The sequence below is a fragment of the Vigna unguiculata genome, chromosome 5 (assembly GCF_004118075.2).
Source record: "Vigna unguiculata cultivar IT97K-499-35 chromosome 5, ASM411807v1, whole genome shotgun sequence".
NCBI lineage: Eukaryota > Viridiplantae > Streptophyta > Magnoliopsida > Fabales > Fabaceae > Vigna > Vigna unguiculata.
In genome coordinates this window covers 39991534-40010380 of record NC_040283.1, presented here as the reverse complement: position 1 = coordinate 40010380, position 18847 = coordinate 39991534, and the positions used below count along the sequence as shown (strand labels likewise).

General features: G+C 33.4%; 2 protein-coding genes across 5 annotated transcripts; both read right to left on the bottom strand.

Annotated features, from left to right (window-relative positions):
- Positions 1-3344: 3344 nt before the first annotated feature.
- On the bottom strand, positions 3345-6548 carry LOC114185594. Of its 4 annotated transcripts, XM_028073424.1 has the most exons (6): positions 6346-6547; positions 5603-5798; positions 5104-5308; positions 4654-5004; positions 4028-4203; positions 3345-3947 (listed from the first exon to the last, which is right to left on the bottom strand). In XM_028073424.1, exons 2-6 carry the CDS (start codon positions 5693-5695, stop codon positions 3759-3761), a joined length of 1014 nt encoding a protein of 337 aa, XP_027929225.1. In that variant the 5' UTR covers positions 5696-5798; positions 6346-6547; the 3' UTR covers positions 3345-3758. The 4 variants fall into 4 exon arrangements, with proteins under 4 accessions (XP_027929225.1, XP_027929223.1, XP_027929224.1 ...); XM_028073422.1 differs by having other exon boundaries at positions 4654-5308; positions 6346-6548; XM_028073423.1 differs by having other exon boundaries at positions 4028-4194; positions 4654-5308; positions 6346-6548.
- Positions 6549-7727: 1179 nt separating this feature from the next.
- Positions 7728-11491, bottom strand: LOC114185416 (adaptin ear-binding coat-associated protein 2). The gene is made up of 8 exons (XM_028073129.1): positions 11041-11491; positions 10719-10750; positions 10338-10438; positions 10177-10249; positions 10057-10088; positions 8885-8975; positions 8596-8710; positions 7728-8506 (listed from the first exon to the last, which is right to left on the bottom strand). Exons 1-8 carry the CDS (start codon positions 11149-11151, stop codon positions 8189-8191), a joined length of 873 nt encoding a protein of 290 aa, XP_027928930.1. The 5' UTR covers positions 11152-11491; the 3' UTR covers positions 7728-8188.
- Between the last annotated feature and the right edge of the window lie 7356 nt (positions 11492-18847).

Genomic DNA, 18847 nt, shown 5'->3' with positions numbered 1-18847 from the left:
TTTACCATTTTTTTATAAAATCAGCTATTTTTGCTTCTTCTTTTCTTCTTTATTTATCAATGATTATTCTTTCATCTGTTCTGATATATTTTACTTTATTTTTAATAAATATAATTTTAGTTTATATATTAACTTAATAACATTATAATATTATCACCTACTAATATCACGTATATTTAAATAATGTATACACATGTGCTATCGTGCATGTGTATACGCTAGTAATAATAATTTCGTTAATAATAATGATTAATTGTTATCATTATTATTTTTGTCTTGACATAATAATAATGTTTTTACTTTGTTATCCTATTTACACTCAATTTGTTGTTTCTGTTTTTTACTATTATTGTTATATTATTTTTTTTATACATCCGGAGAAAATCTGTGCACGTATTGTGACTTCCCTAATTACAAATATTTACATTTTTTCATTCTTACATTTTTATTAATTTTTATTAAAGAGTATAATATATACATATATACACTTAATTTTTTTTTTACAATGTTTTGTCATTCCAAGTTCTCAACATGTTTTAGAAAAAAAAAAATACAAACAATTTTCCTTTTTAATTGACCCAAAACTTTTAAAGAAACCTGTGAAGTAATTAAGCAGCTTCTTCTTGCACTTCTATAGTTTCAACCAACACTCTTATGAATGACGATGGGGCAGGGGAGAGGGGTGGGGATGGATTTCGATATCATATACCTATTTCCATCCAAAAAATTCATAAAGAGCTTTGAATACTAGAAGAAAAGCACCTATTCCTAACAAGATTAAGTGAATACCCAAAATTGTAGTCATTTTATTTCTATCTTTCCATATATAATCAAAGAATGGAAAAGATTCTTCAAGAGTCTCAGGTCCCAGAAGTGCATGGAAAAGTGTCTATAACTTCCTCCAGGACCTACTCCCCAACCTAATCATTTTCATATCTAAATTTAATGAGTATTAAATTTTTGTCTCATCTCCATCTTTACCAGGTAACGGGTATATACTCATACCCATACTTGTACCAGTTTTCTTACTATTTCAATATTAATTAATTAATTTTTATAAAATAATAAAAATTACGGCAAAGAAAACATAATATTATTAAATACTCAATATTAATAGGAAGGTTGTTTCTTCGATATCAAATATTTAGAAAGAAAATATATTATAATTGTATACATTTCAAATTACAATACCAAATAGAATTTCATGAGAACCAAAACATCTATTAAATTTGCAAACATTAACTAATTATAATTGATAAAATTTAAAATTTTAAAAAAATATATAAAAGGAAAACAAATATTCAAATTAAAATATATTTCAAGTGATATACTTCAATTTTTAAATTCTAATGAATCTTTTTTTATACACTAATAAAAGTTATAATACATCATTTGATCAAAATAACGCAAAGAACAAATATTAAACTAATAATAATAAAATTTTAACATAGATATTGTATTTATACCTTTTGAACTTCAATATATGTTGAATGGTGATAAAAGGAAAATCATGGCGATTACATTACAATTTTATATTATAGTAATAAAGTTTATTTATACAATTATAATGAATCTCTTTTGTAGACACTGGTAAAAGTTACAATACATCCCTTGATCAAAATAACACAAAAAACAAATATTAAACTAATAATAATAAAATTTTAACTTAGATATTGTATCTTTATATGTTGAACTTCAATATATGTCAAATGGTAATAAAAAAAATTTGTGGCAGTTACATTAAGATTTTATATTATAGTAAATAAAATTTATTTATATAATTATAGTAACAAAATTTAAGTATGATAATGAGTTAAAAATTAAAAAATAATTATATAAAATGTATCAAAATAGTATTTTATATTATAAAAATAAACAACAAATAAAAATATTAAAAAATTATTAAATGTGTGTCTTAGAAACAATTTGAAAGACCATTAAACGAAATTGCACAAAGAAAAACAAATATATAATTAAGGGTATAATAAAATGAAAATACTCTAGAGATCTAAGAAAACTTTTCAAATATCAACATACTCAATGATTAAGAAATAAGAAAAATTGTTTTAGCAAAATAAAATAGTTCTTCAAATCAAACAAAAATTAATAATAATAAAGTAAAGCAAATAAAATTTTTATATTACCTAATAAATTAAAGATTTATGTTATTCAACACTTAAAAGTGTTAAATTAAATGTTCTCATAAGAAATGAAAATATACAATAAATAAAAAAATATGAAAAAAATCAATATTCAAATGTGAGACATAAAAAATATTTAAATGACATACATCATTTGAACATAATTGCATAAATGTTATGAAGATGAAAAATATATTAGAGATGTGAATTATGACAAACCAAACAATTAGAAGAAATAAAAAATAGAAAATGTGTATTAATATATATATATATATATATATATATATATATATACTTAATTGACTATAAATATTTTAATAATTTAAACGGGAACGTGACGATGATGGGTATTTTGGCGGGTATGGAGATGGGAACATGGCGGATATGTACATCCTATACCTTGAAGAAAAAGTCGAAAAGTTTCCATACCTAATCAATGTGTGGATTTCCTGTCAAAACATGGTGAGTTCGGGGGCAACGACGATGAATTTATTTGTCATCTCTAAATACTCCATAAACTTTAAAATTTTAAATTTATCCTCTAATTTAAGATTTTTATTTTTAGTTCGGATAACTCAAATTATATAGATAACCTCTTATTAGGTTTAAAGTCAAAAAATAAAGAAGTGGTTTGAAAGAGAATAAAGATAACATGACATATGAATAAAAGAGAGTGAATTGAAACACAACATAATCTCCATGATTGACCCATAATTGATCATACATGGCTGCAGATTTTGCTTTACAAATTTTAATTTTTTAATTATAAAATGCAAAATAATAATAAAATACAATTAATAAAAAATCAAATAAAATGATATCTTAATAAAAATGTTTTCTTTTCATTTCCCTTCTTTTCAAATGAAGAACATGTGCCCTATAAGAACCAGATAGAGTCCATTACACAATTCTTTACCGAGGAGCAAGGGAATCAATATGTACCACACAACCATTCAGGAAACACCACCACATCTTCATCAACCAAATTAATCTTCACTACTTTTTCAATTTACAAACTCAGTTATATATCTGGAATTCATTTAACAGATTAACCTCTCTCTAGATCTCACTTTTCATTCACAATGGCTTAAAAAACAAATCTCTAATTAAATATTCAAAAGGGCATGGTTATTTTTGCACCACCATTAATGAAAAACGAACTACCATGTTGAAAAATGAAAAGAAGAAACAGAAAATTCACCATTAATGAAAAAGCACATGAAATCCTATTCAGATATATAGACATTCTGTATGAGAAGTTAGAAATGAAACAAGAGAACATTTTCAATGAGAAAAACAATATGCTGCATTCAGTGCTCCATATATAACTGGTCCAAGCTACTTTAACTACTCTATGTGGAGGTTCACATTTCAATGATCAAACTAAGGCTTCTTTCTGTGTTACTTTTTATTTGAAGCTGAAAAACAAAGTGGGGTGGTGGTGTGAATTTTGGAAATGGGACATTAAACATCATAGGAAAGTAGTTGTGGTAGCATACTAGGTATTGTAGGGAATGCAATAGAACAGCATCTCAATCTCCTTCATAAGGACTAAGAAGTGGATGAAATATTTGTAGGGTTGGTCGTGTATCTACACAACTTAATCATTCCTTTTATTTAGAGAACCTCCCACTCAGACTCAGATATATCAGGAAGTAGTAGTTTCTTGTGATCATTCTGTAAAGTTGCACATAAACTCTCTGCAAAATCATCTTTTTCATTGTTTCCATGCAACATTGCAAGCTCTTCATACTCTTGCCTCCTTGCAGCCTTCTTGGATAACAAAAAGGGTTGTCTCTTCTTGTTCTTCAAACATGAGAAAAAGGAATAAACATGTTAGAGCTTTAATATGCTCCAAAGAAAAGAGAGAGGAGGAGTATGTGTACCTTGCTAGTTCTTAGATTACCCTCTGCATTGAGAACTGATTGAACTTCATCTCTAGTAACCATAACACAACTTTCCACAAGCTTCAATTCATCATCTTGTTGCACGGTTTTATGGCCTTGCTCAGCAACAGTACCACCAATCTTTGGTTCATCCAAATCCCATGTTTCTGTGATTTCTTAAATAATAAGATGTGTCAGTTAACATTAGCTAAAAAATATCATGAAAGTGAATGATTTCCTGTGCCTTGAGAATGTTAACATAGGGATTCTACATAGACTTTTTTTTATATGTCCAACACTTGAAAACAAAATCTACTGCAAACAGGTTTAGAGTTGCTGAATCTATATGCCAATGAAGACTTTGAAAAGAACAAAATATTCCAATCATATGTTTCTACTTCACATGACTGAATTGACACCTGAACTAAGAAAGTATATCAGAATGATCTGAATGAGTTAATGGAATGAGATACAGTGATTGTGTGGTGAGAATAATTGTCAGGCTGATATGTTCTGACCCCTACCAGAAAAATAATACAATTGTTACAGTTAATCCTTAATCCTCAGAAGCTACAAGTTATCAACAGGAAAAAATGAAACTTCAGCCAAGAGACTCAAATACTAACCATATGAATCTACAAACAAGACACACGAATTTGAAGTACTATGCTTTTCTTTCTCTTCAGCTGATTCATCCCATTCTAGATCATCGGAGATTTCTCTAGTACTTGTATTTTCAATTTCATTACAACATTCAGCTAAAGAGGCAATGGCAACTGATTCAGAGAAAGTTGGCTTTGAAACAGTGTCTGCATGATTTTCTTTTATCCAGGAGAGTTCACATAATTGTGATGTATTGCGTGTATCTGTTTCTGATGAAGTGATTTCACAGGCACTCTTGGATGCAGGCATGTTTTTATCTTGTTCATCACCACCGAGGTTTGATTTGTTGTACCCTTTGACAGAATAGCTTGAAGCTGCAACAAACAAAGCATTAGAATCACAGGATTCGGCATGGATTACATCATTATCAACATCATCACTGATCCTTGAGTCATCGGTTGTTTGGTTGATACCATCATTTACAGTTACATTCCTGGAACCTTCAAAAGACTTCTCAGCTAAACCAGCATCAGAATTTTGATTTATATGCATCTCAGAGACTGATGTTTCATCCAAATCACAAGGTAGAGGACGTAAATCTTCCATGACTTCTGAACAGATCTTTTTAACACTTTCCCCAACAGTCTGCATATGATTCCCTAAGTACTTAACAGTTTCCTATAAATCATACACAAAAGAAATTCAGAAAAGTTATCACAGATTCCCATAAATACCAAACAAATTTAACAATAACAGTGGCTCTCATGATTCAACTCTCAGTTTCATAATATATGTGGCAACTAAACTAACAAACACTAAAGGCACAACACTTTGGACACACAAATCAAAGATGAAAAGCTGCAACTCTACTAATTGCAGTGGAAGAATTAAGATTAATCTTTCCAGATTCCTCATTTGAAACTATGAACATGCATATTCAAAGGTTAAGGATAAACAATGACAAAGGTATACCTCAAACACTGTGTCGTCCACATCCACACAAATATCCTCAAACTTCTGGAACATGTTACCAACCCATGTTATGCATTTTACACCCATAGCCATCACAATACACTAACTGGAACAGTAACTAGAGCTATCCCTGTATGTCCGATATGAGAGAGGATACAAAAAATTGAACTTGAAGGCCGTTCAACCTGATTATCTTCTGCAAACAAATCAAGGAAAAAAAACCCAGCGAAAAGCCTCACTAAATGTACATTGATCAGAGAGTAATATTATAACAGCATAAAATGCATTGTAGATAAATCCCATCTCAGAACACATTTATTGAATAATCATTCAACTGATTCCTACCTTACAGTGCCAAACTCAACCGCGACCTGTAAAAATAAACTAGCATCCTATAAACATTATGCCTCGTTCATAATTCTGCAAAATCATATTACATCTCACTGTTTGAAAATCCGTTACTATTAACTATTTTCTCTTAAACAAAACAGAATGAAAAGTTAAGCAGATAAAAATCACCATAAACAAGGAAAGAATACAAACATGTCAAAGGAACGGTTAAAATGAAACAGAACACCCTCTCCTCCACCAAAAAAGGGGCTATCCCTCAAAAACAATCACTAGCAAAATTTGTGAACAAAAACCCAACTTGTAACTAGAACACATAACCCATTTAAAATATTACTGAAATAAATAAAAGGGTGGTGACAAAAACAAGAAAGTGCAACCAGAAGAGTATTTACTTGTTGTAACGCGCACAGAAACAAGAGCAGTATCAGCGTGTGACTGAAGAAGTCATGAGAAGGATAAAGTAGTAAAATTGAAGAGAAATTGCAACCAAGAAGAAGAGCACTGTGAAGAGAGAGAGAGAGAGAGAGAGAGAGAGAGAGAGAAGGTAAATAGGGTCAGCTCCACTGAGCCTTAAGATTGACATGTGGATTCCGATTCCTATGTTAGCTTCTGATCATTGTTGTTCACTTTATCTGAGTGGACCCCAGCTTCATTTTTTCACCAACCATACCATAACTGTTACCTTTTTGTACTACTATTTTGTTTTATTGGTTTACTTTGTCGTTTTTTTTACTTTCTTATATGATTATTTGTGTGTGTATATAGAAAAGGTAAAACATTTATTTATCGAAAAGTTATTATTTTCAAATTTACAAATGACCGAATTGGCTTTTCAATTGCATCAAAAAAGTTTATGTGCATGAATTGGCTTGTCAATATAATGTACTGAGTTTCAGATTGTAAAAAAAAAATATCAAACATTTGTTGTGGTTTTATCCAAGCTTTTCGCAAGCGAATTTTTCCATTACGAAGGTCGAAGGACATTGTAGTCGGAGATTGAATTTATTGTTTCAAAATTGGCATGATTTGGAAATTGTGTAAAAACAAAAAGGTAAGTAGTTATCCTCTTTCAGAGAAGGGAAGATACTGCAACTAGTTTCGAAGTTGACTTTCTGCAAATTTAACAACAAAGTTTGTTAAATTACTGAACTTTTAAGGATAAAACATCTGTTCTTATATGTTTACCAATATTTCAACTAGCACTGCAAATTTCGGGAAAATATCTTACTCAATGTTTTTTTTTTCCAATGATCAAAATATATTTGATAAAATATTAATGTCGTTCGGATGAAAGAATATTTAAAGTATAATAAATGAAAAAAAACTTTTTCTCCTATTATATGTGTATCACTTGGATTGTTAAGTAGTTATTTTCTATTTAATCAAATTTCTTGTTTTCATTCTTCAATGGGGAAAAAAATCCTTCTAGGCCGAAAAGCCCTTTATTGTTTGGATATTTTATAACAGAATAGGATAAGATTTGATTTCGTTGTTTAAAAATGAAACAGATTAATTAGGGATGTAAAAGTAATAGTTTTATTTATTCCATCAAGTACACTCAAAATTTAGAGAAAAATAACGGATAAGTAATAGAATGGAATAAATAATAATTCATCATTTTCATTATTCTCCATTCCTATTGTTATAAATAATAGAGGATTCAAGTCCTATTATAAAGCATATAGCTTCGGTGTACAGCAACCACAAAGTATATTGGTGTCCATTTACCCTGGCCTGTAACAAGTTTTCACATTCTTGACACCACTACAGCTTCTGTTACCTGGGTTTCATTTTCTTTATCATATAAGGAACAAATCAACGTTCATAAACACTCAATCTGATTCATTCATCATAACAGAAATTATGCTATCAACAAAGCTATGAACCCAGTTTAGGATGTACTACCATCAAATAACTATTGAGGTATCCCAACTCTGAGATATAAACATAGCACAAAACAGAAATAAAGTGACTCAAGATGAAGGAAAAACTCTCATAGTAGTAGTAGCCCGCATAGTAACTAAACAATCACCGATAACAAAGCATATATAGGTTGATTCTTTAATGATGTTTTGTTGGAGGCTATGTAGGATTTACTTTCTTCCTGACTGGAAGGACATAATTGAATCTCCAAGCTGAATTAGAAGTCTGTGGTATAAAGAAGACGTTCAACGAATCAACGATTTTGCATGTTTCCTAACCATCACCAATTCAAGCCACATGATGATGGACAGCTTAACCTGCTGCTTGGAAATCGCCAAAATCATCATCTGGTACATCCTGTGTGCTTTGATCTTCAGGAGAATTCTGGTGTTCTGGGTCATCTTTAACCGTTTTGGGAGTATCAGCACTAAAAGTCTTATCAAGGCTGAGTTTTGTAGGTGAGTCTGTCGGAGACTTCTGCGGGCTGACAACAGGTGAAGGTGGTGCTGGAGGAGGTGGTAACAACCTAGGACTAGTTAGAGTTAGAGATTCTTTTTTTCCATTCCTTTCTTCTGGGGATTTGTTCAGACCCTGCTCAAAAAACTTGGACTTCACACTGCTGTCACATTTCTGCATGCAAAAGATAGGAATTAATAAAGATAATGTGCTGAAAAAAGAAAACGGCATCGTTCACAGGAGAAAAATGCAGAATTTCATACATTGGTCTTAATTTGCAGCACAAGAGTCTCTCCTTCTTTCAGACTGTAATCAACTGAGGAAGTTTGCTGGTAATGTTGTTCCATTTCCTCAGCAGTTTTCTTTTTATTAAGATATCTTTCAAAAATTTAGGAAGAGACATGCTTTCTATTTGTTAAAAATGACCTCCGTCCTCTAAGCCAGAATGAATAAAAACAATGTTTAAAGGCTGCCAAGTTTTGCAGATGATGAGATCACGAGATATATGTAATAAAAATAATAAATCTAATAAATATATTTGATGGAGGATACTTCATATGATCATGTAAGGCAGCTTGGAAGTCATAAGCCTCCGTTCTTTCTCGGAATCCTATGCCAATAAAAGCATGTCGGAGGCGACCACCTACATGATTCTCAAGTGATAAAGATCAAACTTCGTCTCTAATATGAAAGAGAGAGCAGCATAACTACCAAAACAAAACTATGCATTATATAAAGCCTGATCATAAGTCAACAGTCAACAGTCTTTCCAACTTGAAATGTCCAAACAAGAAAAAGTTAGTACAGTACTTAAAGTACTCAAAAGTAAATTTAGTAATATGCTAAACAGAAGTAAGCTTAGTACCATGAGAGGAAGTAGCGATGAGGTTAAATGGACCAAAAATTAGAACCTATGGCTGTTGAAAAGAGAATGAGAAATGGTAAAAGATAGTGAGAGCCAATTAGCATGAAAGGCCAACTACCAAGATTATGATCTCGGCCAAATCTTACTCTTAAATTTTGTGATATTTTAATACAATCAGTGCAATAAAGCAAGATTCTGACCACTAGGTCATGTCATTAACTGGAATTTATAGACAATCAATGCAGTGAATTTAGAGACAATTTGTGCAAAAACAGACTACATAGGCCTTATTTTGGATAATTTTTTCCGTGAACACGTATAAGAGAAGAGAAGAAAAGAAAATAAGAAAGTAAACTGAATTAAACTTCTCCCACAAGTTAAAATTCGCTTTTGAAAAAGCTAAACAAGAGAAGTTATAGAAGTTGAAATGCACAAGTTGATTTTATGTTATGGGAAAAAGTTTAATTTATTTTATTTTCTTATCGTCAGTACCTATAGATAAGTTTATCCACATAAGACCCAAAAGGTGAACAGAAAAATCTAGTTTCCGATATCAGTCTAAAACAAAACAAAAATGCTTGCAAGCTGCAAGCTTCTCAAAGCTTTTACAAACAAAAATACAAAATAATTGATCATGACGATGATTACTGATACATACATTGATAGCATAGCAAGCTGAATTTTTATTCTATTTTCTGAGAAGTAGAAACTAATTTATCATTTCAAATTACTTCAAAACAGTTACTTACATTATACGATACTATACACTTCCTTTACAAGTCCTACCCTGCTACCCAGCGCATAGAGAATAAGATGATTAAGAGAAGAAGCACAGAAATATGCAGATATTTTGACTCACCTATGTTCTCTTCAATGCGAAGAACAAAGTATCTGCAGAATATATAAGTATAAGTAGTTCTGAAGTGCAAAAAGTTATGGTAACAAACAGCTTAAACTATCAACAGTCTACGAAAACCACCTGCTGCTGTCAATAACAGGTTCCACCGGATGCGGCTCTCCATTTCTTAAAAATGCCCGAGCATATAATTCACCTAGTTATATATTTCATCAAAAAATTAAAAAAAAAAATTAAAGAAAAAAGTGTACATTCTATTAGAAGCAGATTCGATGTGGTCTTACCCGAGTTCTTGTCTTCAAGTTTTATGATGCATTCTTCTCCCTTGCTAGTGACTTTCAATATCCCTTCCCATGCCCATTTGTTGACATCCCATTCATCAGCTCTGAAATGAATTTCACTAATATAAAAATCCAGTAATCGCACACTCCAGTGCAGCAAAAAAAAGTCACCCAACTTGCAAAATTAGAAAATCAATTTCTTCAGAAAGAACATTAACAAAGCCAATGAAACACACAGTAATTAAAAGCATAGCAAAAGTGATAAAACAGATCTAACACACTGAATAACACCACTACTTTACAAAGGTAGAGTACATTGACAATCAATAATGCCAAAGATTCACTAAATAGATCACAAGCACCACACATCAGTTGATCACAAACCTATATGAAGCTGCCCTCTTTCTTGGAGGTATCTGCATACATAGTAGAAAATCATTATTAGCTTTTACACCACGAGAATTTTCAAATTCCAACCGACCCATTCACAGAAAATTCAACTTTAAATTAAAAAAAAAAAAAAAAAAACTAAAGCAAGATTCAGTGCCATCATAATTCCTAAATAAGCTTAAGTTATTAATCAGCACAAACTTGATCATCTATACACCCCCATTAAGTTGTAAATTGAAATCACATCCCTCTCAAAACTCATTGCCCAAAATCGAATTTTGAGACAAACCTACGAAGAGAAAGACGGAAGACTCACTATGTAGACGTAACACTCAGGCACTTGAAACAGAACGAGCTCGATGGGTTCGGCGTCTTCGATTTCGCCTCCACTTTTCTGAATGCCCGGTTCTTTCTCCTCCTTCTCCATGATTTGGAGGCACAGAAAGATCGCAAATTTGGAGGTGGAGAATTAGGGTCTGATGAAAAACAATCTGGGTCAGAACGAGATTGGATTTGGAGATGAACCTTGCCAAAAGAGAATTCAATTTGAAATTAGGGTTTTGTTTGATTTTCTTTTTTCTTTTTTTGTGGAGAGAGAAGTGAGTTAAAGGAAGAAGGGTTGTCTCTGCTTGGTTCGTTCTGAGGAAGGAGATGACGCTGCACCCAAACGGTTCTGCATCGGAGAAATAGGCACCGTACGATTGGAAGGGCCTTGAGATCCAACGGTGTGATAGTATGGACTGACTCGGACACTGATTTCTTGCTTTGTTTTCAAGTCAAAGTAATAAATTCAATAACAATATTAACTGCAAAATAATATTGAGAGAATAAAGAGGAATATACTCTACAAAACTTCTGAGTTCATAATTTTCTATTTTTCTTTTGTATTTTTAAGATTGGTTTATAGTTTCCTTTTAAAAAAATATTACTTTATAGTTTTGGCACCCACGGTAATTTTACTCAATGAATAGCCAGCGTTATTATATTCTTTCCTGAATAGTATTAATTTTTTTTATAGTGAACTATTGAATTCATAAAATAAATATTCTAATAAAATGATTATTAAAAATGGTTATTAAAATAACATTATAATATAGAAAAAATGAAAAAAATAATAATTAAATAAATATACGAAATTTTGTATGTTATATAGAATTTAGGTGACAGAGAGAAGAAAACTGAATGGCAGTGTATATTCACGTCAACAATAAAAGGCTGACCAAAGCAGTTTTTATACAGCAACTAATGTAACAGAACTGACAAAGAAAAAAGGTTATGTCAGTTACAACAAACTAACATAACTAAAACAGCGTAAAAGTCTTTTGACTTATTCTCTAACACTCCTCCCTAAGTCAAAAACTCATTTACATTTATAACTCCAATCAATCTTCGTAGTTCTTTAAAATGTTCACGCTTGAGGGCCTTTGTTAGAATGTCAGACAACTGCATCTCTGATCTGCAGTGTGCTATCTCCACCTTCTTCTTGCTCACTTGGTCACGTATAAAATGGTACTTTGTCTCTATGTGTTTGCTCCTACCATGAGAAGCAGGGTGATTTGCAAGATCAATGGCAGATTTATTGTCAACAAATAGATTTATTTTTTCCAGTAGCCTCACCTTCAACTCCTCTATCAATGAGTTCCACCAAACTGCCTGACATGTTGCCTCACAAGCAGCAACATATTCGGCTTCGCAGGAAGACAACGCAACCACTTGCTCCTTTGATGATCTCCACGAAATTGGTGATTTCCCAAGGAAGAAGATGGACCCGACTGTACTCTTTCTATCATCTTTATCCCCACACCAATCTGCATATGAGTATGCAGTCACCTTCATATCAGTATCTGGGTTGCCTTTAGGAATAAGAATGCCAAAATCACAAGTTCCCTGGAGATAACGCATGATCCTTTTTGCTGCATTGAGATGAGATTGCCTTGGGCTTTGCATGTATCGGCTTATCAGTCTCACACTGAAGCACAAATCAGGTCTAGTGCAACATATATACCTCAAGCTTCCTACTATCTTCCTAAACTCAGTAGGATCAACCATAGCTTCTTCTGGTTCCTTTTCCAGCCGTAGCCCCACTTCTGCTGGTGTAATGGCTGGATTACTCTTGTGCATATCAAACTTTCTCAGAATTTCCTGTGCATAGCGTGACTGGTGCATGACTATCCCATATTCGTTTTCTGAGAACTTTATTCCAAGAAAATAGCTTAGTCTTCCCAAATCACTCATCTCAAATTCACTTATCATTTCAGCTTTGAACTCTGCTATCAACTTTTCACTGCTGCCTGTGACCAAGAGATCATCTACATACAGACATACTATTAATTTTCCAGTTTTCCCATCCTTGTTTCTTTCTTTGACATAAACCCCATGTTCAGAAGTGCACTTTTCAAAGCCCAAACGACCCATAAAACCATCAATTCTCTGATTCCAGGCTCTTGGGGCCTGCTTGAGACCGTAAAGTGCCTTTCTCAACCTGTACACCTTGTCTTTGTGATTATCAACCTCAAAACCTTGTGGTTGTACCACATACACCTCCTCCTCAAGTTTGCTATTCAAGAAGGCAGACTTTACATCAGATGTAAAGTCCAGCGAAATTATGCAGCAATTGAAATTACCAACCTAATTGTTTCAATTCTGGCCACTAAAGCAAACACCTCTCCATAGTCTATTCCAGCTTGTTGCAGGAACCCTTTTGCCATTAGCCTGGCTTTATGCTTCACAACTTCCCCTTGTGGATTTATTTTGGACTTATAAACCCACTTTAGTGTTATTGGCTTCTTCCCAACAGGGAGTTCTGTTAGCTCCCACGTTTGATTCCTTTCAATGGAATCAATTTCTTCTTCCATTGCCTTTCTCCACTTCTTATCGCCCACAACCTGTTCAAAGTTAATGGGTTCTACCTCGACTATAAGTGCGTAGTGTACAAAATTCCCTTCAGCAATGGTGATGGCTTCATAAGAGAGATCATAATCTCTCAATCGAGATGGTAACTGAGAGTCTCTGGATGATCTCCTCACACTAGTGTCACTTTCATCAGAATCAGATTTCCTTTCTGGATCCACGACTTCATCAATAAAAATTCTTGACTCTTCATGTTGGCTTTCACTTGCATCAGCGATTGCAGTTTCATCCACCACTACATCTCTGCTCACGGTGGCTTTGCCTGTTTTGAGATCAAACAACTTGTAACCTCCAGTAGGATGATAGCCAATCATCACAAATGACATTCCTTTATCTTCTAACTTCTTTCGCAACTGGTTTGGTACATGTTTGTAGCAAACTGAACCAAATATTCTCAAGTGTTCAACATTTGGTTTATGACCAGTCCATGCCTCTTCTGGAGTGACATCTTTCAACCTCTTGGTAGGTGATCTGTTGAGGATGTAAGTGGTTGTCATTACCGCCTCTCCCCACAATGACTTAGGAAGACACTTACTTTTAACATACATCGCACCATATTTAACAGGGTCATATTTTTCCTCTCTGCTGTACCATTGTGTTCGGGAGTATAGGGAGGTGTGGTTTCATGAACTATGCCCTCAATGTCACAGAATCTCTCAAACTCTACAGAAGTATATTCACCTCCTCCATTTGTTCTCAAGAGCTTAATCTTTTCACCACATTGCCTTTCAACCATAGCCTTAAATCTTTTGAACACATCAAGCACTTCACTCTTTTGCTTGATTAGAAATGTCCATGCTTTCCTTGTCAAATCATCAATGAACAAAGCAAAGTATCGGCTACCACCAGGGGTCTCAATTTGCATAGGTCCACACACATTTGAATATACTATCTCTAGTTTGCTATTCGTTTTCTGTGGCAAGTATTTCTTGAAGCTGCCCTTGGTTTGTTTGCATTGAATACACTCTCGACATACTGTCTCAGGAATCTTTACTTGTGGCAATCCATTAACCATTGAACTTTTGCTTAACCGGGATAAATCTTTAAAGTTCAAATGACCAAACTGCATGTGCCACAACCATTCTGCTTTGCTCTCTGTCAACGAAAAACACTTATGGTTTACAGCATTCATGACAACACAAAATGTCCTATTTTGGGAAAGCATTACCTTAATAGTCAATCTATTGTGTTGGTCAAAAACACTCAGGCTATTATCTTCCATTTTCATCATGAATACCTTCTGTAACAACTGACCAAGGCTGAGTAAATTGGTCCTTATGCCAGGTACATAAAGTACCTCCTCAATGACAACTTCCCTGCCATTACTATCACGCAACACGACCCTGCCAGACCCCTCCGCAGTAAGGCTTCTATCATCTGCAAACCTTATCTTTCCATGGGCTACTTCTTGCATCTTCACAAACCATTCCTTTCTTCCAGTCATATGTGTTGAACAACCTGAGTCTAGGTACCAGGAGACACCCTCTGCATCATCTGTTTTGGTTTTCGCCATAAGCATCACGGTCTCTGAATCAGACGACTCATCTTGTGCTAGATTAGCTTGGTTCTTCTGTTTCATCTTGGCTCCATCCCTGTGCCAGCATTCTTTCGCGAAGTGACCAAGCTTCTGGCAATTATAGCATCTGACTTTGCGTTTATCGAACTTCCACTCCTTTTCTTGATCAGTAACATGACTTTGATTATCAGAGTCACTTGAGTTTCTCCCTCTTTGTTCTTGAGAGTCTTTATGGTTAACCTTCTTTTTGTGAGACTGCCTAACACCTTTTCCCTTTACTTTGTTCTGAGACCGCGCCTGTAAAACTTGTTCTTGAAACTGTTTGCGCTCATTTATACGATGTTCATGAGCCTCCAATGAATGCTGCAATTCTTCTAACTCCATGGTCTCCAGATCGCGAGTTTCCTCTATGGCCACCACAACATGATCGAATCTTGGTGGTAGAGTTTGCAAGATCTTATCAGCAACATACTGGTTTGAGACTTTATCTTTACACGCTCGCATAGCATTAACATGCTCCTGCACTTTATCGAAATACTCTGCCACAGTATCACTTTCTTCCATGGTCATACACTCAAACTGCCATCGTAATGTCTGCATCTTCACCCTCTTATTCTTATCCCCATCTCCATAGGTTTTAACCAAGATATCCCAGACTTCTTTGGCTGTTTCGGCCTTTGAAATCCGATTAAAAACCTTCGAGTTGACACACTGGTAAAGAAGAAAACGCGCCTTACTATCAAGTTTCTGAAGCCCTTTGTAGTTTCTTTTCTCCTCATTAGTGGCTTTCGTCCCCAACTCCGACAATCCATCAAACACTACCTCTGCAACGTCTTGGTAGCCAAAGATCGCTTGCATTTTAATCTTCCAGTCATCGAAGAATTTGCCATCAAATACCGACAAGGCTCCTTGCATTATCCCTCCTAACCCTGCCATCAGAGTTTCACAATCAGCGTTGGACCCAATAACACGTTTGAGTATAACACACTTCTCCAGATATCACCGATTGATGCTCCACAACTTTCAAGAATTCCCTAGGATCGTCAATGCTCTAGATACCATATAGAATTTAGGTAACAAAGAGAAGAAAACTGAATGATAGTGTATATTCACGTCAACAACAAAAGGTTGACCAAAGCAACTTTTATACAGCAACTAGTGTAATAGAACTGACAAAGAAAAAAGGTTCTGTCAGTTACAACAAACTAACAGAACTAAAACAACGTAAAAGTCTTTTGACTTATTCTCTAACATGTTAGACATGCAAAAAGGATTTTTCGTGTTAGAAATATGAAGACATGTTTATAGATGTGAAACTATTTTATTTTAAAACATGTTTTACTAAAAGAAACCAAATCAAGCTTTTCAGACTCTACAAAGAAAAGAAAATAGAACCTGATTTCTCTCATGCATCTTCTCTCAACTCTAGATTCCTTCTCCTTCCTTCTCTTTTGATTTTTATTCTTTTTTAAATTAGATGTTACATTTGGGTTTATGGTAGAATCCTCTTTGAAACCAATCAGAACATTTTCTTTCCTCGTGTAAGTTAAAAATTTATTCTCCGTCATTTTTTAGTTTTAGGATGTTGATTTCTACTTTGATCATCATCAGTCTTAAATCTTTAATTTATTTTTAGGTTTTGGCTCCTTTAGGTTGAATTAAGGTTTTATAGCTCAAAAATCATCTTGGGATCTTGGTCTACATTTGAGGTGAGTGAAGCTATTTTTTTTTTTTTATGAAAGTACATTCGTCTTATCTGTTATAATTTGATAAGTTGAATTGCTGGAATATTTGTGTTATGTTTTGTTGAACTAATGAGTGCATGTGAATTTCAGTGGTTTATGGTTCTAGTCTTTGAATATTGAGAATAAGGTGAAAATATGTTATTTTAGCTTAAGCGAGAATCTTTAACTTAAGCAAAAACTTGCCTATTGGAAGGATCATCAAGATCATTAAGATGGCATTGAGATCATTAAAGACCTATACGTGCCTGACGACCTAGATGTGCATGACCAACCCAACAACCTAGTCGAGTCGGGTCAGTCCAACAATATAAATTAGTCGGGCTTGTCTGGATCACTGGACCGACCTAGTCTGTCTTGGTTTCTCGGCCGGTCTGGCTCGTCGAGTCGGACCAATCCAGTTGGGTAGTCGGGTCAGCTCGACCCATCTAGATCGTCGAGTCTGTTTTCAAATTTATCACGAACTCAAAACATAATTAAGTCTAAAATAAATATTGTTAAAATTAAATTTTAGTTCACAAGAAATTCAATTATTTTTTCCAAACAAGAAATTGAAATGTAATATATTTTAATTTCTTTATCCAAACAAGTTATTTAGAAAATGAAGGGAATTTAAATGCAACAATTCAATACAAAACATTTCAATTTCTGAGCATTATTGAAATGTTTCATCCAAATACAAGATTAAAGTTTTTGTAGCTGAAGGTGCCTCGAGGTATGTTTTTCATGACTAATTAATATTTGCAAATTTATTAGAAAGTATTTTTTTTGTTTTCTTCCATAATGATATAATTATTGTTTTATTGTAATCTTCATGTTCTTTCTTAAGGACATAAAATTTAGTATTTGTCAATAATAATCTTCTTCTTTTCTCAAGAAACTCCTCAAAATTCAAGAAAGAGGAAACTTGTTAGGAATAACTTTTCACTGGATGACAATAAAATTCTTGATATTTCTAGTATATCTTTCGATAAATCAGAATTAGAAGTTATATTTTTTAATGAAGAGTAACAAATATGAGACTCAAATATTATGATATTTTAAATGTTTCTCTTATTTTTTTATTATAAAATATAATTATTAGATTTATATATATATATATATATATATATATATATATATATATATATATATATATATATATATATATATATCACCAAGACCATCCCAAGAGATATGAGACCCTAAAAAAAACATATATATCACTCGAACCAGCCACACTTTAAGGGTCTGTTCTCATGCGAAGAAAGATTGTAGAAGCAAAATAGAGAGCGATGAAGAAGGGGAGAAACACTCGTTCGCTTTAGGGGAAAGACAACAATGGAAAAGCGAATAACTGCAGGATTAGTAAATAAATGGATTTCTCTTTTTTTTGAAGAGATTTGAAGGATAAATGTGACAAATTACTACAGTATCCTTATGAAAAAAATCACATAATCACATAATTGAGGGTTGGGGGAGGCCCATGGAGAGGTTGGGGAAGCGGGTGGAAGAGGCGATGAGGAAGGCGAGGCCTTCGCCGAAGGGACAGGAGGGAGAGGAGAGGATGGAGAAGGAGAAGCAAGAAGAAAAAGAAGCGATGAAGTTGGTTTAGAGGTCAAAAAACATAAAGTCAAAAGAGTAATTATTGGGATACAGAAGAAGGTTTGGGAGTGAACCCCAAATTCAACCCAGCCGCAATCAACCCCACCAATGTATACCTCCACGTGAATGATGATGTTATAAAAAAAAAAACAGAGCCCTGGGCACATGAAGCATCCCTATCATGGGTTTTGGTCTTGCTATTTGTGTTTTACATTTTATATTTTGTATACATATTTTAATTTTTGTTTTGATTTCAAGAAAAAGAAAATCCTTAAATTTCCATTCGTGTTCCCTATTTTTTTAATAGGTATGTAAAGGATAAAATAATATATAAAAAATGCCAAATATCTTTTCTAGAATTATCCACGCTT

Bases quoted from the DNA above. Each gene is read 5' to 3' on its own strand.
- LOC114185594 (XM_028073422.1), bottom strand. From the start codon at position 5,695: ATGGCTATGGGTGTAAAATGCATAACATGGGTTGGTAACATGTTCCAG. The intron at 5,309-5,602 runs GTATACCTTTGT...TATGATTTATAG, and splicing joins TGGACGACACAGTGTTTGAG to GAAACTGTTAAGTACTTAGG. The intron at 4,204-4,653 runs GTTAGTATTTGA...TTATTATTTAAG, and splicing joins CTTGTTTGTAGATTCATATG to AAATCACAGAAACATGGGAT.
- LOC114185416 (XM_028073129.1), bottom strand. From the start codon at position 11,151: ATGGAGAAGGAGGAGAAAGAACCGGGCATTCAGAAAAGTGGAGGCGAA. The intron at 10,751-11,040 runs GTGAGTCTTCCG...CTATGTATGCAG, and splicing joins CTGAGTGTTACGTCTACATA to ATACCTCCAAGAAAGAGGGC. The intron at 10,439-10,718 runs GTTTGTGATCAA...AATTCATTTCAG, and splicing joins AAGAGGGCAGCTTCATATAG to AGCTGATGAATGGGATGTCA.